Source organism: Ptiloglossa arizonensis, chromosome 10, assembly GCF_051014685.1.
Source record: "Ptiloglossa arizonensis isolate GNS036 chromosome 10, iyPtiAriz1_principal, whole genome shotgun sequence".
NCBI lineage: Eukaryota > Metazoa > Arthropoda > Insecta > Hymenoptera > Colletidae > Ptiloglossa > Ptiloglossa arizonensis.
In genome coordinates this window covers 11,212,867-11,238,610 of record NC_135057.1, presented here as the reverse complement: position 1 = coordinate 11,238,610, position 25,744 = coordinate 11,212,867, and the positions used below count along the sequence as shown (strand labels likewise).

Here is a 25,744-nt window from a genome sequence, read left to right as displayed (position 1 = left end):
AGTGGTGCGTATAGTACAGAAGAGATCGATAAAGTGTCTATATAAAACACAATGGAACCATAGAATGCTATATATAGTAAGTAATAATTCTAGATTCCTTTACCCCTGAAAATCGCCGGATAAGTATCAGGAGGAATGTGTTCCTCTTTTCCACTCGGTTGGAGTAATGAAAATATGTTTACCGGGTTCGGCGTTTCGACCGTTTGATCCCCCTTTGTGGGAGTACAAATGGTGGGTGAGCTACGAAAGAATGGCTTCTACAGGGTAACGAAAAAATCGATAGGGTGTTCCTACGGAGCACGATCCAAGTATGGTAATACGTTTCCGTTGTTCAGCCCTCTTAATTTTCGGTAACCACGGAACTCGGTTAACTGCTTCGGGCTCGCGATCCAATTCATTCCTCGCGATATCCGTGTTGTTCTATTGTTCTTCCGTATCTTGGGTAATTCGAGTCGCGAACGAAAGCAAAGAGGTGCGGCCCGTTGCGGTAGTCGCGAACGCGATTGAACACCAATGTCTTAGACACGTTACGAGATAAACTTCCGCAATAGACGTCTAACGAAAGCACGCTACGAGGTCGAATTTGGCACGAGCGAGAACAGTTTCCGACTCGCGAAGGTATTCGACGGTTCCCGGTTATGATAACAGTTCCCAACAAGTTCGAAAACATCGATAAGTGGGGTGAATCGTGTTTAGAATTCTCAAACTATTTTCGAGCGCGACGGATCTTTGCGAAAATTTCGAATATTCGCGTGACAAACAAACAGCTTCGAAACACGGTGAGCTCATACCTATAATTTCGGAACGTTGTAACGCGACGACGAGAACACGCTCAACGATACGGAGCGCGTGTTAGGAAACAAATTCTTGGAAAATCTACGAAACGAGGCAGCGGTTGGACGCCGCTGGTCGCTACCGATACCTAGCGAATGTTCAAAAATCGTAGCTGACAACTCGGAAGAAAATTCCATAAAACTTGCTAAATTTATTCGGAAAGCTCGAGGAAGATTGAATTCGATTTAACTTGGCTCACGGCGGAGATCGCGTACACGCTCGAAATTTTTGGCAACCGAACAATCTCGTGCGAAACACGTGCTTCGCTCGACACGTGTTCGATATGATTCGCTCACGGAATAATCCAAAGTTCGATCGTGCCTCTGATACATTCGATACATCGTTAAGGTACGTAAGATCGGGTCGTGCGAACGCACACGAGACCACGAGGAAACGACATCTTTGTCCAATTTTCGACCGAAAAATCGAGCAATAATCGTACGGAATTGTTCGAAGTCGATTTAAATTGTTTGGAAATAAGAGGGAATTTCTGCCCCGTTTCAGGCAGGGGCAAATACATTCTGTAAAGTGGAATTCGACAATAATTGAGAGAAATAAATGGAAGTGGTTCGAGAAAAAAGAAAACTTCCAAGACCGCACCGAGGCTCGTCTGACCCGTGACGAGACTATACTACTTCTAAAGAGGTGATGGATGTGAACCTCGAAATAATGAAACAATCTTACAGTGATTAATCGAGAAGATAAAATAGAAGAATAAAATCGAACGAACGAAATTGTCTCCTGATTCAACTTCGATTCAAGTCGTGAAAGAATGCAATTTTTCCACGTTCTTTGAACTTTGTCCAATCTAACTGAAACTTTATTACAAATCGCGAACTCTATTTCGGCTTTGCACCGCTCAATTGGTAATATTCGCTAACACGGTAATCATTATCTCGATTATCATTGTTTACGCGTACGTGATCTTAAATTTTCAATCTCTGAAAATTCACTTACCGTTAAATTTCGCGCGACACTAGAATGCACGATCAACGAATCCACTCGAGTTTCGACGTTGAACCGTGAATTCGTGTCACCGTTGGCGATAAAACGGTGTTCGATCATGGATAGGATTACATCATCGAGGATGACTCGTGAATGTTCCAGTTTCGCGCATTCGGAGTTCGAATATTGAAAACACCGACGATGGTATTCGAAATTATCGGTTACGTTTTCAAATTATTCGTCACGCTTTGAATTATTTGAGTAAGTGGCGTGGAATCGCTGATAAAATATCGGTGAATTTATACGTATACGTGTATACGTAAGCGAGAATATCGCAACGCGCGAAAATTGCGAAAATTGGGGGAAAAGGTCGGGAATAATTTTATTATTGCTTCCCCCGGTGTGAAAAAATTTCCCGGTACCGCGCATAATTCGCCATCGTGTTCGTGCACTAATTTCCTCGGTTGGTCCGTCGACAGCCATTCATCGACACTCGGTGTACACGTAACACAATTCCAATGTTAGAACGACAACCGGCGACGACAGTGGTTTGGCTTGAACGTTCGTTCCCACAGGTGGTCGGTTGGCATTCTCGATGTCAATGGCACTCGGTCGGATCTACACGGTAGCTCCTGTTACGAAACTCTTGGCAACGTTACGCGAAATCTAAAAGAGCGCTATAAGAGCTCCGTGGCGCCGCGCTAACGATTTCGCGGTGAAAACGACACCACGATTCGCGCGCGATTCGTGGATCGTAGCCTCGAGTTGCGCGATAAAATAAAGTCGAATCGCCTTACCGCGCTTGTTTCGCAAACAAGAAAACGCGAGGCGAACGTTGAACAAAAATTGCAAATTTTACTACCTCTAGTTGCTAAATTTCCTACCGAAACTATTTTCGGTACCAATAGACGCAGATTCGATCTTATTATCAACGAGAAGGTTTGAAAGAGATACAAGCGAAGTTACGGTAAACGATCTCGAGACCAATCCAACTTCGCGATAAGGGAAACTCATTGACAAGTGTTTATAAATAAACTAATCTTATTCGTTCGAGTCGAAACTCGAAAGCAGAACTTCAAACGCGGTCTTGCTGCCGTTCGAGTAAACCTTGAGGCGATTTCGAATCGGTTTCAATTTCGTGATCTCGTTTCTGTTAACCCACGAAACGAATATTTTTATCACTGGCTCGATCCAGAAGTTCGTGCGGTTTTTATCGCTATTTAGATTTCCCGGATAATGATCGTCTATCGTACGTCATTCGATAGCTTTTGTTTTCTTTTTTTTTGTCCGATTCGTTTTTTGTCTGACAAAGCGATTCATTTTTCAAGAAATATGGAGCATCGAGTTAACAAAAATGAACATCTTCAAGACGTTTTGCTTTTAGTGAAAATTTCAAAGCTTTCTTACGCAATGATCCACTACGATCATCTCGGCAAGAAGTTGTTACTAATGGTGGGGAACACATTGTAAATTAATTCGTCAATGAGTAAAAAATGTGGAATTTTTCTACGAATGTCCTGTCTGAAAAAGTAGACTCATGTACATCTCGACGTGGGTGATAACGTATTTTACTAGGAAACGAGCGCACCTCCGGGAGTAGATAACCTTTTCCAAACTCTTGGGACAAGGGTCGTTAAAATAATACGTGAAACATACACCGGAAAATTTTAAACATGTGTAAAATAGTGTAATGGGCACCGCAGAACTGCGAAGTGTAAAAATTTTGGCAAAAGACACAGTCTACAATTAATACAAAGTAGACGATAAGTGATAACGTAAAAACTACACTCGGTACGTGGAAAATGAAATATTCTCAAGGAACAGAAAAGTCGAAAGTAAATTCCTTGCGTAAATCTTTGAGAAAACATGTAGTCGAACTGAAGAAATTTTCCTAAGATCTTATTTTCAGGAGTTAAGAAAGATGGCGAACTCAAATATGGTACAAATCAATTTTCAAATGAAATTTTCCCCAAATTTCGAATTATAACACCGATCAAACAAGGATGACTGTTCAATTGAGTCAAATTTCCCTGTTAGTAGGTAAAGGGTGAAATCATAAAATGAAGCTGTTGCCTTCGGGTCATCGATGTTATCCTCGATGATGCACAAGTTGGAAATGAAGAGCTCGAGGAGTGTTTCGATGTTGGTTGCAACATTACAGTTACGAAATAACAAAATTAACGATCGATGTCTCGTTTCAAAGCTTCGTACGGAATTTGTTACGAGTATACTGGAGAACACGCACGATCGTGAATATTCCTACAACGAAGGCCAACAATTAACAATTTGGCGACGGAACGATGATTATTAAACGCATTTAACGGGACATTCGACGGACAGTGGCCGTTGTCGATGGGATTCTAGCGTACACGGGGTGGCAAAGGGGGCACAAATTGCTCGGTCAATGTAGATATTACAACAATTCCGCGTGTAACGCCGCAACATCCGCAAGCACGTTGCAGAACGTGTCGGGATCGAGAACCTCGATGAAACACAATTCGAAACGATCAAAACCGTTACGAATAGAACCATCGTTGTCGCACAAATTGAGCACAAAAGGACCACCAAGATCCTGAGTTCTCGACGGTGGACATCGTTTGCAATATTCCGACTGTAATTAAGTTTACAAAATATATACGCTCCAACGATTAATTCGACTAAATATACCTTCCAATCAATCGTTCCAAAGACACCATCGGTACCCCCTTTGGGGGGCCGTGCTTCGAATTACAGGGTATTGTTCGCGTATAAGTCTCTCCGAACAATGCTCCGAGCGTCCTCGTCATCGATCGAACCCGATCAAAATCTGACAAAGCTGGAGACGACGCGAGCGAGACACCGAAGTGCTCATCCGCGGGGAGAAGGCTCGAGAATCCGAAACAACGTTAAACCGCAAGAACTGCGGTCGCGAAAGTCCTCGAAATCTAATCACGGGATGGCAGTTCGCTCGAAACGCGAACGAGACGGGACATCGTCGTCTCCTCGTCCAATGAACGCGCGAGGAAACACGGGGGGAGGAGCTTACGATGCCCAAACCGTATCGAAGGGGAATCTACCGCGTGGTGGGGATACGCTTCGGGGGCCCGATGGAAATTACACGCGCGGTTCCGTGTTTCGTGCCTATTTCTGGTCGCGAAACGCACAAAGGCACGATTAGCGAGCGGATAAGGGATGAAAACGGGCGCGTCGCATCAACCTGAACTTGTGCGTCGCCATGGTAACGTAACCTCCGTTGGTTGACCTTGGTCGAGGGAACGATACCGAGGGAGCAAGAGGAACAAAAGTGTTACAGAGGTTATCCTCGGGGAGTGACGAGGATCGAGCGGGGAAGAGAACCAGGACAACGTTAAAAAAGTTCTTTACGGCCCCAACAGGAAATTTTTCCACTACCCCTCGATCCCTGGAGGGGGTTTGGTAACCGTCGTTGACGAGACGCGTAAAAAATAATTGGTTCAAGATTTTACTTTAAACTCTCCGATGACCCGAGAATCCTCCCGTGCTCGAGTCGTCTCTACACACGGACGATAGCGGAAGTAACAAAGGGATGGATCGAAAAGGGATTGGGAAAGACCATTGTCGCGTTGAGGGCTTTCTCGGTCGACCCGTAAGCGACGATTGGATTAATATTACTTTCGATACCGGAAGAACGAAGCGTGCGGTTTCGGTCCGAATCGTTTCCATACCTACGAGAAAATACGGAGAGGTATCGATTACAACGTATAGATATATAAACCGGGACAGACGTCGATACTAAGTATACTCGACAATAGGAGAATCTGATCGTTACGAGATAGCGGGAATAGAGGAACGGTGAAAGTAATTGTCCCAAGTTCTTTTCTGTTTTTCCAAGCAACTGAGATTCGATATCCCGAGAAACTTTCCGTTGGATACTTTCGGTAACGAGTTGAAAAAAAGAAACGTCTTTGGATAAAGTGAACGCACGATAAACACCGTGGACAGAGGATTTTCGCCTCGTCGTGTATATTCGATTTCTGGGAATTAAGTATCGCGTCGTAACTCGTCGATCTGTTTTTAAACTTTCACCGGAAACCTTCAATTTCCGCTCGGTAAAAAATCAAGAGACAAAAGGAACGGTTACCGTATGGTAATAGGAAATCTAAATCAAAAGTATCTCGCGTTGTACGCGCACCGGAACGTTCCGATTTATCGTGGAAAAATAACGGGAGTACGATGTAAATAAGTACGGAGATATATTTAAAGATTACTTTGAGGATAACGGCGTAACGGTGGTCTCAAAGGATTAGAAACGCTGAAAAACTGCATAAAATCTTTACGCGACTTTTGCCGCTCTTTTACGCGTTTTCTTGAGCCTTTGATCTTCCAGCCGGAGTTATCGCAGCTGTCGAGCTTTCGATTAATTGCGAGTCGTTTCATTGAATCAAAACGTGCACCGTAACTCTTCGAAGCCACGATAGAGAGACATCATTGACAAATCTTTGGAAATCCTTTCCGTCGTCGATCGTTGATCCTCTTTATCGTTAAATAATTTACAGATCGTTCGGTGTACTACGAGCGAACTTTCTATCGAATAATTTCTCACATCTCTGGGGGAATAAACTTTCTTCCCGAAATTTCTATAAAAAAATGTCAACTGGTTTAGTTTTTCTCATTGTTTCCAATCAGAGGTAGTGTATCAATTTTTGAACGAGCGGAGATTAAATAAATAAAAGACAGAATGGACAAAGTCGCGCGCTAACTAAGGGTGACTTTGTCCCATTGTAGAGTCTCTCGTAAAGAAACCTTTAAAATCACAATTGTGGGCCGTCAATCCCTCACCGTCTTATTTACTCGTGAAGGAAACCGACTATACCGAGGAAATTGTTGTTTTAGCGGACAAAATGCCCGTAACTGCGCAGTCGTCCCAGGAAACGAAGTGTTTTGGAGAGCTTAACCCACCCGAGACTGATCTTCGTCCAATTATGGGGCGCCGTGCCTAGAACGTTTTGGTCATGCTACATCCCTTCCACACAGAATCTTGCCACACCCGTAACCCAGCCAGGTTGCTTAAAAATGGCATAAAAAGTAAGGGGAAATTTAATAGGACAAAGTCAGCTCAAATGATCTCGCGTTTTCTGGCGGTAAATTTAAATTTACCAACAGTCGTCGACAAAAATAACTTCAAAAATAAATTAAATATCGTATATAAGTATCCGATAACAACGAACTTTCTTTCTCGAAGATCCTCAATGAAAATTTCCACGCGCGAAATTTATCTAGGCAATTTTTCCGATTGGATACCATCATTTTCTCCAACCTCCAGCAAGAGGATAATTACTACCTCCATTGATGTTCAAAAGTGGTGTAAAAAAGGGGAATTTCACGAGGTAGAGTCACCCTCTTTCCCGGGTGTAACTAGTGATAATCAAGTTCGTAAACAATCGTCGACGAACTGTACAAAGTCGAAAATTCTCGACGAATGTCGCCACGTGTCGAAATTTTCCGCGCGATTTTTCAAATTTGGTGATAACGTAATTATCTTCACCGTTCTCTAAGCAAGATCTATGCTCGAACGATTCAGAGACGTATCGGTGCTTCGACTCAAGGTAGAACACAACGATAGAAAAGGTTGAAAGTTTTATTCGAAAATCGGTCAAAGTCACCATTGTCCGAGTGTGATTTAAAAATATGGAGACACAACGTTCGATGTTGACTCGCTCCGCGGAGAAAGGGCGATAATTTACCAGAGACAAGCGAACACGCGTATTAATGTACGCACTACCCCAGCAGTCGTCAACTTCGTTTCACACGAATTTCGTTTTATCGCAAAACAGTCGTAAACCGTCTAAAATTATCCGAGGTTGTATCACGCTCCTTTCGAGCAGTACATTTATTCCTGTTCCCAGTAACGCGGCAGTATAACCGAAAGCAATTCCAGAATAGAAACAATATCGTCATACGAGAGGGAGGGAACGGTTGGGAGTTGTGCGTAATCGTCTTCGATGATTTAGGGGAAGAAAAATAAGCGAGCGTATCAACAACCTGTTGAAACGTATCGGAACGTTTCGTGGGCCTTCGTGTCTCCTTGCTAATGTAATATTAATATATTGCTTGGGGAAACGTATTGCTCGTCTACATAACGACGATCATTTGTCACGATTATCGTCGATATATCAACCCCAGAAATACGCAAGGATTTCTGGCCCAAAAGTCGTATAAAGATTTCCGACACGTTTCGTAACGAAGAAACGAGTTTCGATCGCAAATAGGGCGACTCGTAGTGAAATTAATTACTCGCGCGATAAAATCTACAAAGAAATTGTATACATTCGCCTTCAGAGATTGTAGATGCCGGTATTTCTATTCCGATGTAATTAAAAAATCTTCAGATATTGATCGCTTTAGCGAGGAATATACTGTCGATGTGGTTTCCATCTTAAGTCCACTTACAGTGTACTTGTAGCATAGTGTGTACTTCAAAAGAATGCATTTACCTTTTCTTTGGACAACGATTAAAATACAACAACACGGGTGATCACGGTAATTCGAAGATTATTACTAAATTTCCATTTTGTATTTAATGGTTCGTAATGGAAACTCGGTAAAGGAACGATAACGGGGGAAGTACGCGAGATGGAAACATTGAACACTCTATGGGAGAAAGAAAGCTCAATATGGTTGAACGAGAGGAAATTAAATCTGTTTAATGAACCGAGTGTCGCGGCGCGAGAAAACGTTAACCACGGGCTATTTACAAATGAAAAGCAGAAGTTGCTCTTGAAATAATGCCAACGTCGGATTAATGGTCTGCTACTCGGAAAGACAAACCCAAGGGCGTCGCTAACGACGAGCCTGACCAAGCGAGATTCGCGACAGTTCCGGGACATCGATCTCGGTTAAACGTTACTTTGCACGAATATTCGATCTTGAGCTGATTTCACGCCGCTACGAAAGAATTCGAACCGTGTTTAGAAGTATTCCCATCGAGGGACGAGTTCCACGCGAGAAACTCTTACGCGCACTCGAGACCGTCGAGAATTTTAAACAGTTAAAGTAGTTGGCACATTGCGTAAATTTTCAGAAACGTCGAACCCCGCGAGAAACCCCGAACCACCTGGAACACTCGAAACCGAAGTAATTACCATTCATACGAAACTGTCCCGCGGTACTGGAAACGAATTCTTTAAATCGTGGCCAACGTTCGTGTTGCAAACGAAATTTTTTCGTCCAGTCGATTGGACAACATCCGTAAATTGAAATCGATAACAGTTTTATCGCGTGCACGACGGATATACGAACGATTCGCTTTTTGATCAGCTTTCCACGCTCTCGATTGCACAAACCGAACGAGAAATTTCGGTGCGCCACGATCCGCGTGTTTAAATTTAAATTTTCGAAGCAGCGCGCGAAATCGATTCACCTTGGGTAGCGTCGCGTCACGCCTAGAAAACCGTTCGTCTCCGCCAAAGGTCAACGTCTACGCGATTGTCAACAAAAGCCAATGCGGTGTCGTCGTTCGTTTACTTCCGCGCGAGCGGGCCGAACACCCGGGAGAATTTCTTTAAAAAAAAGAGAGACCCTTTGAAACGAATAAAAAAAGAAAAAAATACTCGTCGAACGTGCGTCCCAGCGTGCAAAGGTTACGCGGACATCTACAATTTCGCGTCTCGAAAGCGTCCCTGTGTAAATTTAATCGCCGTGAATCGAGCTACATCGATCGTTTTAGAAAAATATCGTTACCTCTTTCGCCCTGGAACGAGAATCTTGATTGGTTTCCGTTCGATTTGAAATTCAGTTCGTCGAACCTATTGAACATAACCTTAATTGGTCAGTTTTGGACAGGTCGAAAGATTCGTGACACTACACGCAACGTCGAAAGCCGATTGAAACTAACCCCAAAAGAACCGTTTCACCGGTATCGAAAAACATAAGTGTAACCGTGTACATGTTATTACGAAACGTTCTACGGTTAAACTCGCGCGAGTCCTTTTGAACGAACACGAGTGAAAAAGTTTTTCCCAGCGACGTTAAAAATTCCCCAGAGAAAAAGGCGGCAGGAACTAGTTTCAAACTAAGTTACCACGGAACGGAAGTGCGCGTGCAGCGAGGAGGAAGGAGGGGCACTACTTTCCTAACGGTAATGCATTCGAAACCGCAGTATCTTATCTTTTACGGAAAAAACGGGAGGATTCTGCCGTGAGTCCTCGTACATATGATTCTGTACACCTATACATAGATACGTAATATGCATGTCGCTCGGCGAAGGTCGAAGGTCAAAAGGATCGTCCCCGAAGGAAAGGGATAAACGTCGAACTGTGCGACCCCGATGCTCTTCAAGATGGATAAACGAGAAACGAATGCCAGAAGACAGAAATGTCGATTTATCAAACGTCTGTCTCGCGCGATTTTGAATCGAAGGCTCGTCGAGCTTGGAAAATCGACGACTCCCTACGAATTTTGTAATCTTTCGTCAATAGGGTTCACCATTTCAAATCGATCTTAATCAACATCTATGTCAAAACCGTATTCTCCTACACATATGCACTACAGTTTAAAAGTAATCGCGTAGTATACGTTTACAGATAGATCTGTGAACCATGTATAGTTAAGTATCACTCGTAAAGAGTCAAATTTTCATTTGTTCGTATAAATGAACGAATTCGTCGAGAAAAAACATCGCAACCGGCGTATTAAGGAACCTTTTTTGTACGAAAAACGCGTAGAAAATAAAATGATTTTTTATCTACCAATGTAATACTTCCCGGTATGGTTAAAGCACATTTTGAAATAAAGAAAGTCTGAAGAAAATCATTCGGACTTACCATTTCTACATCATCCTGTCGCAGACGCTCCTAAGCGTCCTTTATGTTTCCGGTATCGTCCTGGACCGGCGTCGCTCTGTTGAGATGCAAATCGCAGTCGTAGATTCGTATGATCGAACAACAGGAAATCTGTCGTCACAGTAATCGTTGACAATCTTCTTGAAACCGAATACGCAAGCGCGAAACACGATGCCCTCGATGCAGTAAACGAATCGCAAAACCAGATACGCATACGCGTGAGGCGCGAGACCGACTGACTGACTCTTGCGATCTCGGTCGTGGCTCCTGCACTAGCGCCACCTGTTCGACGCGACCGTCCCACCGATTGTATATCTGTTGTCACACAAATGCGTGCGCATTGTTGAGAGTACATTAATAACTTTCTTCGTGGCTCTGTCTTCTTCATTTTGTTGAAACTATGTTCAACAACAACAACAACAACAATAAAGTTAAGTTTATGCATTACTTCTTGAAACTCGAAGAAATTACGGTAACTGTCATCTTTCGCACTTAGATATAAATATCATAAGCATTGAAATCTGTCTTTGACGCTATTCCGCGAACGCAAGAACTGAAATAGAAAGTAAACTCTGGTGTGTTCATAAAACTTTAAAAAAGTTTGAACTATTACGATAACGTTATAAGTTATAACTTCATTAAAAATCTCATTTCTTTCGTAACACAGATTATGATAGATTATGGTATTCTAACTAGATTACAAGTTCTTGTAGTATTTACAAGAATCTTAGTAGAACGATAAATATTTAGATACTAATTGAGGCGGTAAAAATCAGAATCAAAACACTTGTTAAAATTGCGCGAAATCATAGACGCACAGATCATTGTCGCACTTACATTTCCGAGAACTTTTGGAATATAAGCACGAAACGTTTATTTCTTGAAAATAGTTCATAATTATGGAAATTAAGAGTAAGTAATCTTTTTAAATTTGTTCATTGATTGCAATATAAGCTATAACAATTTGTTCGCTTAAATGCAAGCGTCTGCTAATTGTTCTATAATAATTCGCAAAAATTAATCGTATTTATTAGTAATATTTGATTACACTGATCTAGATGCTATTAATTACACGCATATCATATGTTGCAAATTTGTATTAAAAATAAATTTCTATTATTTCTATCGATAATCTTTAGAATTTAGTAGTATTACTCAGCATTATTATTTAATTTCAAACAGTTGAGTATGTTTTATTAAAATTAAATCATGATTTTCATCGCAAAAAGTTACGCAAGAATAAATATTTTCAAATTGAAAAATTATACAAAATTCGTTAGGTAAATGTAATTCCTCAATTTTATTATTCTCATGCAGTTAACATCATTTCGTACAAGCATTAGTGTTTATTTAGGCCTATAAAATTAGACACAATGGAGTTAATTATTTATAACTACATCAACGATTAGTCATTGTTCCTTTGAAATTGTAAATTATTCACATTTCCTTCGAATCAAGTGCACGATTATTATATTTCTAATTAATATATTCAACAAAAAATATAAAATGTAGGAACAAAATTGGTTAATCATATTTACGTATAACAATACAATTTATAATTTTTGCAACTTTATTTGCTACGTAATTATAAATAAAAGAAAATTTAACATAGAAACAGCTTTGATGTTAAATTTCATATATATTGTATAGTATTTAATAGAGCTTAGTACATTGATAGAAGATAAAAAATATTTACTATTGGCATTATATACATATATTTTTGTTTCGTTCTAATAGTGTAAATAGTAATTTTTATTCATTTATTTCAACAATATCAAATAATATGAAATTTGTTCTAATTATTTATATAATCAGGTATTCACTTTGCAAGGTTTCTCTTTCTTTTATTATTTAATACATTTCAAGACATTGCTGCATTTTATGTACACGTCAAAGTAATGATTTTATGGTTGGAGCTATAATGAAAGAAAACAGATTTAATTGCATTTGTATATGAATTGCGGTTTTATGTATACCATGAATATATGATTAAAGTTTGTGAAATATCTAGATATGTAACAGTTTGTCTAAACTTCAAAGCACTTATGCATTAATATACATTTGTGTATGTACACTGCAATTTAGTTAAAGTTCCTCAAACACAGAACATTACATTTCATACTATTTTAAGTTCAAAGATTATCATTTTTATCTCAGAAACAGATATTATACAGAATAAATGCAAGTATCGCGAAGTTACACAGAAGAATTAAACATTTAAATTGCATAAGTCAGATATATTGATATTATCGTAATAAAATTAATTATACATGATTTATAAACGCACGATAAAAGCAAAGATTAAATCATTTTTTAATGTAAAGTAATTATAAAAAAAAAAACAGTTTATACGCTACGTTGTTTTACATTCATTAGAAAACTTAAAATGTCTGTATTAATTTAATACATAACCGTGGGGAAATTAAAACGTGACTTTTATATACTTTATACATAACGCGTGTATCTTAACTTTAAGAAATCTTGATTACGAAATGTAGAGCGTGTAAAAAAAGTCTTTTGCCTTTGTTCCGTCAGTTTATCAGCTCTCCAACACAAAACATTCACAGACTCTTCTTACATCTGTCACTTAGTTTTCACTACTATACATAGGTATAACGTATGGGAAAGATTGCAGAAGCTGTGTTTGATTTTGTGAGGATTTCGCGTTTTTTAAAACACATCAGAAATGCTATACAAAATCAAAATTTCGTTGACGACACAAATACAGAACATGATCATGAAAGATCTTGGTTTTTCGATCGATTATCGATGCGAATCTTGCACTAAGCGGATGATCCTTGCAGCTTATCCACGTATTTTCTTACACAAATCATAAAATCTACCAATGCAGTAGACATTGATTTATCTACGATTCTTTGTGGTATCCACCCTTTCAAATTTGTATCGATAATCCACGTGAAGCGACATTTATTTAATTCATTTGGCAGTTCTTCTGCAGCACAGCAGCTTACATTATTTTCAGCCCTTGAACAAAATGTTCGATGATGTAGTTGTGAAATGAGAAAATAGTACATTAGTATGAGTATTTGAACATATAATTTGTATAATATAATTTAATTAAAAATTCCCTTCTCTTACTATTACCTGATAATGTTACTGCGACATGGTAATGATGAAAAAGGCACTGACATACCAGTGTTAATATAATAGTTACCATAACGAACGCGATGTCTTAGAATAACGAAATCTCGAGCACCAATAATGCCACCGCCTTGAGGGCTGACAACTTGATAAATAATATCCGTATTCTCGTCAATATGCTAATCAACAAATAAGTAAAATAACTTATTGTAGCTAAAGCGAGAAATATAAAATCAAAATATATTACCTGTATCTTTTTCGACTCCGTGACCAACTTATTCCATGACGGTAACGATTCAATTTCATCAAATAATTGATCTACAAGTACACTAGCAGAGACATCGACGGTTCCCTAATAGCAATAATTGATTAAATTAATTACATGCAATATAGAAATCGTTTGAAAAAACATTCAATGTTTTAGCGAAACTCGCCACTATTTTTAAAATTTTCCCTTCTGGTTTAGAACGCTCCATTGAAAAGATAATATCACCATTTGGCATTATACTTTTAATTTTCCAATTTTTAGATTGCAGTAATTCATGACAATTTTGCACTAATACAAACGCCTTCCTCCTGTAATCTGCTATCTACAAATTCAAAAAGATTACTTATAAAGGGGATTGATAAGTGTACTGTTAGCTGATTAAAACTTTTACTGTCTAACAACAATACTTGCTCACCATTTCTGCTGTTAGTTCTTGTATGGGTTTAGACCAATCTTTAGATCCCTTTGACCTTCCAGAAGGTTCATCTTCCTCCTCATCGGAATGATTCGGCGAGTCCACAGGCGTAAAAAATGTGCCAGTAGGTTCAACGTTAGTGTATTGTCGCGATTCTGAAGCAGCACCTCGAAGCAGCGGTTGTCTTTCGTTTTCTACGTAATCTGAAAATACATAGTAACAGTATCAATCACTTGATATACTCGTTGCTTTTTACATTACCGAGTTACGAAACTAACGATACAGTAACGTACTTCTAAACCAATGTCTAGCTTGTGTTTCTTGAGGTAATACACGAATATCAAAAAACCAAGCTTCCACCCAGGATAATACAAAAGATATAAGGATGAGGAGAACTTGAAATACTGGTTGACTGCACGTTGACCACTAAAATTTGAATCATAAAATAAGAATTTTTTTTATTGGCATTCAACGCGTAACCGATACACACGAGACTTACATCGAAAAGAAATACTTTGACAAGTAAAAAGGCACACGTAATGGCGGTTGATAACTACAACAAACAACATAATACATACATTGTATAAAATTGCACAAATAAGTGAAATACAATTTTTAATAAAATCGTTACACTTACAGCTACGATGATCCAATGATTCAAATGCAACAACGCGTAGAAAAGGATCAAGACTATAAACCTGCAAATCGCTGTCATCTGAGAAGATGAAATCCGTAAAATGTCCGTTTTCCGACGAACGATGAAAAATTATGACAACCTGAGTGTCATCTTCGACAAATTTTTGCACCTCGCCGTGCAAACACGGATACTTACCACGATGTCGAAGAGCGAAGTTTTAATATGATAATGGACCACTTGATTCATAAAGGCAGACTCCAAATCCTCGCCGGCGATCTGAAAATATGTTTCACGTAAGTATAAATAATAATATTATACATTGTTGTTTAATCGGGGATTAAGCGGCACGTGAAAAGTCTCTATTGAATTAAATTTTATCTATTTGTAATTATCGTGTGAATTATACCATTTACTTACCATCGTGCAAATGAACCACATAAGAAAAATGAGTAATAGATCGAAGGTGACAAAAAGGCAAAAGAAACGCCTAACATTCGATATTCTCCCGTTTTGCATTGCACCCGCGATCAGATCCTCGCTTAGAATGATATCCGGTGTTCGCGTTAAACTCGACTGAGTGTACGAACTCCGCTGGGAGTTAATAGAATTGCTCAGCAAGTTTTCTGCGGCAGCTCTAAGTTGCCTCTCATCTTCTGCCATTCTACGAGTGTCTCGTTGATATCCGCGACAGTAGCCTGAAAATAACAATTGAACACGTGTTAGTAGTACTACGGATGATTTTACGCGTCATGATACATAACATTACGCGATTGATTCGTCCTGAGAACATTACCAATGAAAATCAATGGAAATCAATCGAAATCGTCGCTAATAAATTAAAAATTAAACTCGCAATGTATCGCAATAAAGAATGCTTTCCAATTCGATCGAAGGAATTACGAATAAATTGAAAGTTAAATTCAGAAATCTTCTCTTAATAATATATATTTATGTTAATGATATATACTGAAAATAAAATCATCATTGAATTGTATTTTGTGCTAAAAAATAATTTACTTCGATGTACATTGACCTTAAAATCTTGAGACTCGAACATTTTTTAATTGTATCACCCTTCTTATGAACAGGCGATTTGTTCTATCGCTCACTCCTCCTTAAGTTTCTCTCGATATCGTATTGCCAAGAATATCAACACATGATAACATGGTTCGCAACACTTTTTATTATTGCACGCTCATTTTATAAGAATGTTATTTTAATAATCGGTCGTTACTAATAATATCTTCGAACAAACTTTTTCAATTACAGTTGCTTGTTCGTATTAAAAAAAAAAAATCGTTATTATAAATTGTACTTATAATTGTTGTTTCCTTTAAATTACTGGATATATTTTATCTATTTTTAGCATCATTTACAATGAAATTACAGTCTTTAACGTAACTTTAAGAAAATACATTCTTACGATTATCTTGCATAATATACTTTTATTATTATTCAAATAATAATAAAAAGCAAGTTGTATTTCAAATTTATGATGATAACCTGAATACTAGGAAAATACCAAAATAATATGATAACTAAAATGATAAACAACAAATGCATCAATAAGCGAGTAGAGTGAATTTACGATGACGTAATTCTAATGAGAAACAAACTTCCTAAGCGTAAAAATTAATTTTTGATATTTGAAGAAGATAAAAAACGAATGAAATCGGTAAATTCATACTTTATGGTTTTTATCACAAATACTCTGTATAAGTCCATCGGGAATTCGCTAATTAAAACTACTAATATATGAAAGAAATTATTGAAATCACATTTTTTTGTAAATCTAAAATCAAAGTTTATATTAAAAGAAAATATAGAATAACTTTAATTGTGATTATAGAGATAGTGACACAAACCTTTGTTTCAGAATGATTTTAGTACACTTTTTTTCATTTATTACTTATTCAAGTAAGATCTTACGTGTCACAAATTGGAAATAAGAAGTCATCAAATGAAAATACACTTTGTTAAAGCTAAAATTGTCTTCGTAAATAGAATTTCATATTACTGGATTTTTTAAAATTTATTTAAAAATAAAAAAATATACCTTTTCAAATATCACAATTCGAGTATATTGCTTGTAATTAGAAAAAAAGAATTAATAAAACATAATGAATTTTAACTGTTTATGCAACTAAAGATCAGTTACTATTATTGGATTATTCTTATCACAGGGGAAGTACAAACGAGATATCGAATAAACGTTTCATATTATGGGGGTCGCATCGAAAGATCTTAAATACTGATCTTGTAAACTGATATTAAAAAAAGTAAAAAATTTAAGCCTCTAATACGAACAAAATGCAACAGTTGATACGGTCGACGGCCTTACTGAATAAAGAAACTCCTTCCTCCCATAGAAATAGAATGCGTTTCGTGCAAATTGTTCAGTCTTTGTATTAATTTTCTCATATTAGCATTTATATTTCATGAATCAATATAAATGGGGGAATCAATGATAATATATTGACATTGAAAGAGCTTTCATAGCTTGGTCATCTTTTTTCACGTCAACGATACATTCTAACCTCAAAATCGACTACGGGACAGTCAATATAATTTAGAAGGCTGTCAGTTTTTATATTACCACCAATTACACGATTAAATTTCAAGGAAAGTATGCATTTATAGTTATTCAAACTTAAAAAGAATAAAAGTTATGATGTTTCAATCGCTACAAAATAATTCCAAGCAATCAAAGACTATTTACCGTTCAAATCTTGTGAATTCTCATAAATCCAATTGCGTTGATGAAGAGTCAAGAATCAACGTGTTACACTCGCATATCATTGCGCTAAACACAATTCTCAGGGAAATATTATAAATATAAAGAGCACCACTAACGTCACGATTTGTTGTAGCAGGAATAAACACATGCAAAGGTCCACTTCTCCATTAGAGTTGTGTGTGAACTTTTTACATAGTGACGGAGACGCCATGAGGTAGGCACATCAAACTGACACCTTTTGGTTACTTTTCTACCAACGCATGTTAACACATTTCATTAAAGCTGAATTATTCTGATAAATTTCATATCATTGCAGAATTTGTTTAAAAATAAAAAGAAATGTATGTTTGCAAATATCATAATTCGAGTATATTGCATATTATTAGAAAAAAATAATTAATAAAGCACAATGAATTTGAATTGTTCATACACCTAAAGGTGAGTTATTTCGTCAATTATGCGGATTTAAAATTATTCGATTATTCTTATCACAGAGGAAGTACAACCACACATGAGATAGCGAACAGACATTTCATATTATTGAGGTCGCATTGAAAGATCTGAAATACCGACCACGTAAAATAACAATAACTATGGTGCGACTTCTTCGTTTCAAAACGGGGATACTGAGAACTACTTACAACTAAATAACTGCAAACGAAAACTCAAATCAAAATTTCTATTGAAATCAAATCTATCGACTAAAAATAATGTTACAATTAATCCTTTACTTATAAATTACATCACAAAAATGCTCTATTTTAAAAACACTTCAAAAACTCTGACTATATACTGTTGATTGACATAAATATACCCTTCCACATGTTAACAAAAATTACTTGTATAAATACATCAATTGATTCAACCTAGGCTTCTAAAGAACTGGGATTAGTTGTTTACTTATGTAAAAAAACAATCTAAATCTGATAGAATATGCATCGTTCTGCCATCTAGTGACATAAATAGAAATCATTCCACAACAAACTTGGCCCAGTAGCTATAGATGGCGCTTTCACCGAAGGAGACGCAGCGATTGAAAATGCAAGGGCTTCGTAAAATGGCTATAATTTCTTTAAAAATCGCCTTATTTTAATGCCGTTGAGCTTATTTCAAAGACAAATGATTACTCTACCCGACAATGTAGTCAATAATTAACCAACTCAATTTTTGACGAGTAAAATGACACCTCGAATATTTGCAAATTTTAGAATTTGACAACACCCTCTTCAAGTGGCGATTTCCTTATTCCTCCGTAGACCACGATAAAATAGGCTATAGTGCAAACGAAGCGGAAGGTTTAAGCTTTAATTTGATTATCATAGCAATAATCTACATTCAGTATTTCCAAAGTTGTGGCTGTTTGAATTCCACATTGCTACAGTGATTGAGTAACGAAGGAAAGCCAAGGACTGAAAATGCAAGTGATACGTCGAATGACTATAACTTTGTGAAAAATCACGCGAGTTCAATGCTGTTGCGCTTATTTGAAAGGAAAACGAACAGGCTGAATGAAACATTGTCTAGCTTGGATACACTGATCTACACTAGAATCAAACTAGGTATATGGTAAAGCCCACAAGAAAGACCGCAGCTATTAGCTCATATTATTCGTATGTAGTTAATAATTGCATTATGCTGATATAATGTAATTAGTAATTACATACTAAATAATATAGATTGCCCAGGTCTCACCACGTGGAGGTTGCTGCGTGTGGAGACCCACCCTAACCCTACCCAACCACCCTCCATTTACACAGAATTTTGATTTACAACTTTCCTAATATACGAATCAACAAAGCAACGATCGTGGTTAGATCGTTGTTCGAAGAACCAACAACCGTTAAAGTTTTCAGAAGAATCTGCCTTGAAAAGGCTACCTACGACACAAGTGGATGGAAAATGGAGTACAAGTCGATGGAAAATGGAGTACAAGTCGATGGAAAATGGAGAACAAGTCGACGCAAAATGGAGAACAAGTCGATGCAAAATGGAGTACAAGTTGATGCAAAATGAAGTACAAGTCGATGGAAAATGGAGAACAAGTCGATGCAAAATGGAGTACAAGTCGATGCAAAATGGAGTACAAGTCGATGCAAAATGCAGCACAAACCTACTTAATTAAATTCTAACTATTCGTACCTAAGCTAGTAATTGCACTTAATAGTAATATCCTCCCTATATAAAAGCTAATGTTAAATTGTCCTGAAATATAAACTGTGGATATTAAATACAATGTCATACCTAGGAGCCTACCTAACTAAACATCTAATTTCATTTTCATCCTACCTAATAGAAATATCTAGAAATATAAGAGGAAACATTATGTTTCCTTTTTGTTTTGGTGATCGGTGCCACGAAGATTGTCCTGAAACATAAATTGAAAGATATTAGACCAAATGTCATAAGTTTTACCATTTTATCCTCTTGGCTATAGTAAGTTCCATTCTGAGCTTCTCACACTTCATTTCCGATTCCTTTACCCTTATCTATAGTCCCAATTCAAAATGTGCACACACACATACCCTAAAACAAAACTTATTTTATCGATTAGTAGACATAGAAATAAAAAAAAGGAAATAGCTGAAAATAAAATTTGTTATTAGACAGAAAAACAAATTATGCACAGTCAAAATTGGTATTTTACGTCAATCACAATAACACTGACACCGAAAAACTAAAATTTTTATTGTTTCCTTGTTATATAAAAATTGAATTTCAATTTTATTTCATATATTATTTAACGAGAATGCACAAATTTAAAAATATTTTTAACGTCATTGATATTGGAATAATCATATTTTACTGGATTTAATCGAAATTATTTTTGCATCTAGAAGTAAACGATAACGACGCGATAATATAGACTCTACTTGAAAATTTATTATCAATACAAACTATCGAATTGCAGTTTGCGTACTTTTTCGGTACGAGTCTTTTAATTTTTCATTAAATTACGCAACGGTCGCGAGTCGACTTTGATCGATGCAAAGAACTTCGAATATTTATAAAATAAATACACTACTTCGTTACACAAATTTTTGTGTAAATCAACTACGCTTGCAAAAATAATATATCCCGTAGCAAACTTAACAACGAAAACCCTCTATTGTAGAAGCTACAATAATTCGTTAAATTTATCATAGTCATCGTTTTACTGGCACCGTACCAGAATTATTATACAAATACACCAAATGTGTAATAAATATGTATGATTCGTAAAAATGATATTTCAGATACGATTCTACGTTTCAGCAGTATTTTCAGTTACAAACGCTCGACTTGCGCGACAATTGCAATTTATTTGCAATGTGGTCCACTTCTCAAATATGCAAACAAACCCGTGAGTGGACCGCGTTTTTTTCGCAACTCTACTCTACTAATTATATAATAATGAGAAAAAAGAACGATACTCCCGAGAGCAACCAAATCGGTATGCTTTCATATTCGTGAAGTTAACTGATCGAAATATAAAAAAAATTCGCAATAAAAATCGCGCGAGGTGCTTCGTTATTCGCAACACTAATATATATAGTAAAATGCAAAATGACAAGACTCCCGAAAGCAACCACGTTAGGGCGCTTTATAGTTCGCAACGCTAATTGAATACCGTGCACCAATGTTTGTTAAATAATACGCAACGCTAACATTAATAGTTATTTTGTGCAGTCATTTCAGACTGCGGGTGAATCACGTGTTGAACAGCTGATTCAGCTGTTTCGTGATTCCAACAGGGATTCCAGTGGCAATTTTTGGGCGTTTAGGGAGTCGCAACGCTAATTGAAAAAATACGCGATCAATCGATATCGCAACACTAATTGAAAAAAGACGCGATCGATCGATATCGCAACGCTATTTGAAAATACAAATACAACCGCGATCAATATTCGTCGTTCGCAACGCTAAAAGTAATCGCGATCGCTCAGTACTCATCGAACGCAACGCTATTTTAGAAATAAATGAAATCTGCATTCAGATCTCGCAAAATGAAAAGCAAACGCGCTCGATATTCGTTCGCAACGCTAATTCGAACTATAATTACTATTTGTATAGCTAATTCCAATCGCGATTGGTATTTGTTCGCAACACTAATTCAAATCGTGAAGATTTATCGTCCGTACAGCTAATTGTAATCGCGATTGGTATTTGTTCGCAACGCTAATTCAAACGCGATCCTTCCTCATTCGCAAAGCTAACTCAAATCGCGATCATGGCTTGTTCGCAACTCTAATTCAAATCGTGACGATTTCTCGTCCATATATCTAATCGCAATCGCGATTCCTTCTGATTCGCAACGCTAATTCAAACCGTGATGGTTTCTTGTTCGCAACGCTAATTCGAACCGCGAATTGCCCGATATAATGGGGGGATCAGGTGCCACGGCACGTGTGATACACGCAAGTGTACACGTGCCAAACAAACTAACTACTACAGAATTACGTGCGAGTACAGTGACAAAATAGTAATAGTAATGACTTTCCATCCTCGGATAGATACATCCGAAGATGGAGAGCCATTCGTTGCAGCCCACTCTTGAGACGATTTGTCTAGGGCCTCTTCGGCTTCCAGCCTGTTCTCTCTTCGGGCGGCATTGCCCGATCTGAAACCCTACGGTTTCGCGAAATCCGCGTACAAAACGCGTGCGACCGTGCAAACGATTCAGAAATCGTTGGTCGTGCAATGCACGCGTGAACAAATGGAATGTCGAGCGTTCGTTCGTTTCGAGGCCCTAATTCGACGCGACCGCGTCCGCGAACAATTAAAGCAGAGAAACCCGAAGAATAGGAAGCTACGCTAGATGCAAACGATATTATTCGTTTGCACCAGCTTCGCTATCGATTCTTCGAATTGTCCTACAGGTGCAGGTACGTCACGCGAAAACGCGCCTACCCGAATTGAGAATGTGACGACCTGCCCTGGCCCTACCTACCCGTTCATAGCACACATACGAGAAGGTAAGTTACCTGACCTCCCTAGACCTATATTTAAAAAATGGCAAAACGCATTCTCTCAAACACAAGCACTCCACGGTTCTCATTCATAACGCTCGGGTGCAATAAGCCTAACCTAGGGAGGCGTCCCCGGGACGCCTCCGACACCCGAGCTTATCACAACATACACACTCTAAGGGTACATACCAAGTTCCTGAAATTGTCTGACAATGGCTGGCGACCATTGCGTATATCTACTCGTAACGAGCGTAAGAATTTATCGCGTGGCTCTTTAAAGAGAGCAATCGTCGCGTGAATAATCGTCGCGTGAATAATTGTCGCGTGAATAATTGTCGCGTGAACAATGGTCGCGTGAATGTAATAGCAAAAGTTAAGTCAATATAGATAGTTACCGTCATTGATAATACGACGTAGTCATATTACAAGAATACAGAGTATTCTTCGATTCGTAGTCTCTATGATATAATTTCGCGAAACGACGCAATTCCACAGCCTAACCACACATACATATGTAGTAATTACGTCGTGCACGATACGCCAGCGCATTGTCAGACACTCGTATATATTATTATTATTAATCTTACGGACTAAGAAGTCATCGTGCCCGTTGCCCTCGCTCGAGCAAGTAGCACCTGGGCACTTGAACGAGTTCAGGCAACGAACACGGAAAATTATGCTGAAAATCCTCAACTAGAAACGTGTGGTTAGCTTAACTAGTATCTAACGAGATTCTTTTATTCTTTCGTTCCGATAAAATGACTCGACTTTTTATTTGTGAAAAATCAAGAGAAAATTGAAAAATACTACTATGCAAAGAAGTTACTTGTAAGTGAATTATTCGTAAAAAAAAATTGAATAACTAGAATTGAATAATAGAAAATCTAATATAGAATATTTACTTATTGAAAAATTTGAATAACCCTTGGTCGATTTCGTCGTCAAAGTAAATTATTTCAAAGTTGGAAAATTGTGTACAAATCTGTTACTTTGACTCGGAAATCTAACCATCGCGAAATGCCTTCTTGTATACGAAATGTAGCATAAAAGCTACGGATAAACGTTAATACTCGAATAATATTCTAACGCGAGACTCGAACAATATATAAAATAATCAAATATACGACAATATCGTTTTCGCGTAATACTAATCGATAGAATTGCGAAGTCGGAGGGTATCCGACTTCTTCGCTAAATAATTATATCGCGGTACAAAGAACGCGGTATACAAGAAGGCCCTACAACCTCAACTAAGAAATACGTACAAGTAAAACCAGAAACATCATTGCTCGCGAGTATATGGTTAATATACTCGCGGTCACTGTACTCGCAAAAATCAAGAAATATAAATACAACCGGTCACCCGTGTCGATTCGGACCTTTCGTCCTACGACATGATGGGGGACCGGAGGAATACAAAATTGCATGCGACTCACCGATCGTAGAACACGAACTGGTGAATACCTCGGCAACGTGACATCGTAGTAGACCCAAGGTGGAGGATCTGTAACAAAAAGAAATCAAAAAACGTGACGATCTGATTCTAAAGTTTCAAAATGGTTTCAATTCTAGTGCTGACAGATAGGTACTTACGTTGTGCGCTGGTGGAGCCCGGCCCGATGTCCCAGCCAGATGTCATCGTGGAAGTCCTCGGACCCTGGAACTAAAAAAATCAGAAAACACATATAGTAAACTGCAAGGGCTGACATGCATGCATTTCAGAACAGTGGCGATAGATACTTACGTTGGTCGCTGGTGGAGCACGGCCCGATGTCCCAGCCAGATGTCATCGTGGAAGTCTTCGGACCCTGGAACTAAAAAAATCAGAAAACACATACAGTAAACTGGAAGGGCTGATATGCACGCGTTTGAGAACAGTGGCGATAGATACTTACGTTGGTCGCTGGTGGAGGACTGCCCGAGACCCTTCCTGAGTCAATGATGCACCGACTCTAATACCGGTGACGATTGATTTTAGATATTAGAAAAAGAAAAAAAAAAAAGAAAAAAAATAAACTAAATTAACAACGCGACCGAGTATCAATGCCGGCGAACAAAAGCGAACAACGAGCAAAGAGAGCCACGATGCTCTGGAAAGAATTTACGATACGCGAGAAATACTGAATCTATTTCGCGTGGACCTAAACTCTGAACGAGACTCTACTCGGAGCCACTTTGCTCCGAAATACATTACAAATTTACGCAACAAACACTGATTCTACTGGCCGCATTGCGCGCGGCCGTCAAAATTGCTGAAAGAAAAGATGGGAGGAAGGGAGGAGTTGTTTATCGGGCGTTTGTAAAGAAAATACTGCTTGTTCCTAATGGTTTGCACTTTGTCGTGCCAAGCAACAAATTGATTTAATTTGCAATTATTCAATAGAGGGTTTTCGTTATTAAATTTGCGAACGTGTTCATTCTCGTCGAGAAATACATATCGCGATTTTCATAGATATTGGAACACTCGTTGCAAAGATCAAAATCGATCGGCTCTTACTCGTGTTCCAAAGACACGTAAATTCGCGGCTACGCGTAGAAAAACTCGCATCCGAAACGCGTACGCAAACGCAATTGCGATGGGTTCGTAGAGATAATTTTATGGTACATTGATTACATTATGTGCAAAAAAAAAAAAATTGAAAATCGCGACCGAAATCCAGTAATATGCGAGTTATTCCAATTATCAAATAGATATAATTATCGAAATTAGATTCTAGTTAATCTATTCTTATATGATTTTGCATTAATCGAATCCGAAATGACACACAATTGAAATAAAATACACATATACATGTCACAAATATGCAATGAGAATAAAGGAAAATATCATATGTTATTCTTACTACATTGGAATATTTTACCAATAATCCGTGAATTGATCCTGAAGTGACATAGCATCCATCGATAGTGCGACACACTGTAACAAAAGAAACGATAAATTTGAAACGCATTTATCTAAATAATCACTGTCGTATTATAATTAAGCAATAAGTGAACTCGAAATATTTTGCAGGGAATTACAAATCGAAGATACGAATTAATATATATAGCTCCGCACTCTG

The 25,744-nt window shown here is 38.0% G+C and overlaps 2 protein-coding genes and 1 long non-coding RNA gene across 6 annotated transcripts in view; 1 reads left to right on the top strand and 2 right to left on the bottom strand.

Annotated features, from left to right (window-relative positions):
- Dgk (diacyl glycerol kinase 1) overlaps positions 1-10,799 on the bottom strand; it is a 115,904-nt gene extending 105,105 nt beyond the window's left edge. For both annotated transcript variants that reach the window (XM_076322730.1, XM_076322731.1), the window contains exon 1: positions 10,560-10,799. The gene's annotated coding sequence lies outside the window, so the exon portion shown is untranslated. The remainder of the gene's footprint in view (positions 1-10,559) is intronic.
- Positions 10,800-12,269: 1,470 nt separating this feature from the next.
- Positions 12,270-18,032, bottom strand: Start1 (Steroidogenic acute regulatory protein-like). 2 transcript variants are annotated; one of them, XM_076321499.1, is made up of 11 exons: positions 17,719-18,011; positions 15,417-15,694; positions 15,195-15,275; positions 15,000-15,077; positions 14,862-14,915; positions 14,656-14,788; positions 14,363-14,565; positions 14,114-14,269; positions 13,927-14,031; positions 13,683-13,858; positions 12,270-13,562 (listed from the first exon to the last, which is right to left on the bottom strand). In XM_076321499.1, the coding sequence occupies exons 2-11, from the start codon at positions 15,657-15,659 to the stop codon at positions 13,361-13,363; spliced, it is 1,431 nt and encodes a 476-aa protein (XP_076177614.1). In that variant the 5' UTR covers positions 15,660-15,694; positions 17,719-18,011; the 3' UTR covers positions 12,270-13,360. The 2 variants fall into 2 exon arrangements, with proteins under 2 accessions (XP_076177614.1, XP_076177615.1); XM_076321500.1 differs by having other exon boundaries at positions 13,409-13,562; positions 13,753-13,858; positions 17,719-18,032.
- On the top strand, positions 14,982-19,913 carry LOC143151951 (uncharacterized). Of its 2 annotated transcripts, none has more exons than XR_012993468.1 (2): positions 14,982-15,292; positions 19,583-19,913. It is a non-coding gene; the product is annotated as an uncharacterized LOC143151951 (long non-coding RNA). The 2 variants fall into 2 exon arrangements; XR_012993469.1 differs by lacking the exon at positions 14,982-15,292 and adding an exon at positions 18,728-19,295.
- Positions 19,914-25,744: the final 5,831 nt, after the last annotated feature.

Excerpts from the sequence above, each read along its gene's own strand:
- Start1 (XM_076321499.1), bottom strand. The coding sequence starts at position 15,659 with ATGGCAGAAGATGAGAGGCAACTTAGAGCTGCCGCAGAAAACTTGCTG. Across the intron at positions 14,566-14,655 it reads AGCTAGACATTGGTTTAGAA|ATTACGTAGAAAACGAAAGA; the intron begins GTACGTTACTGT and ends ATGTATTTTCAG. Across the intron at positions 13,563-13,682 it reads TGTCGCAGTAACATTATCAG|GGCTGAAAATAATGTAAGCT; the intron begins GTAATAGTAAGA and ends ATTTTGTTCAAG.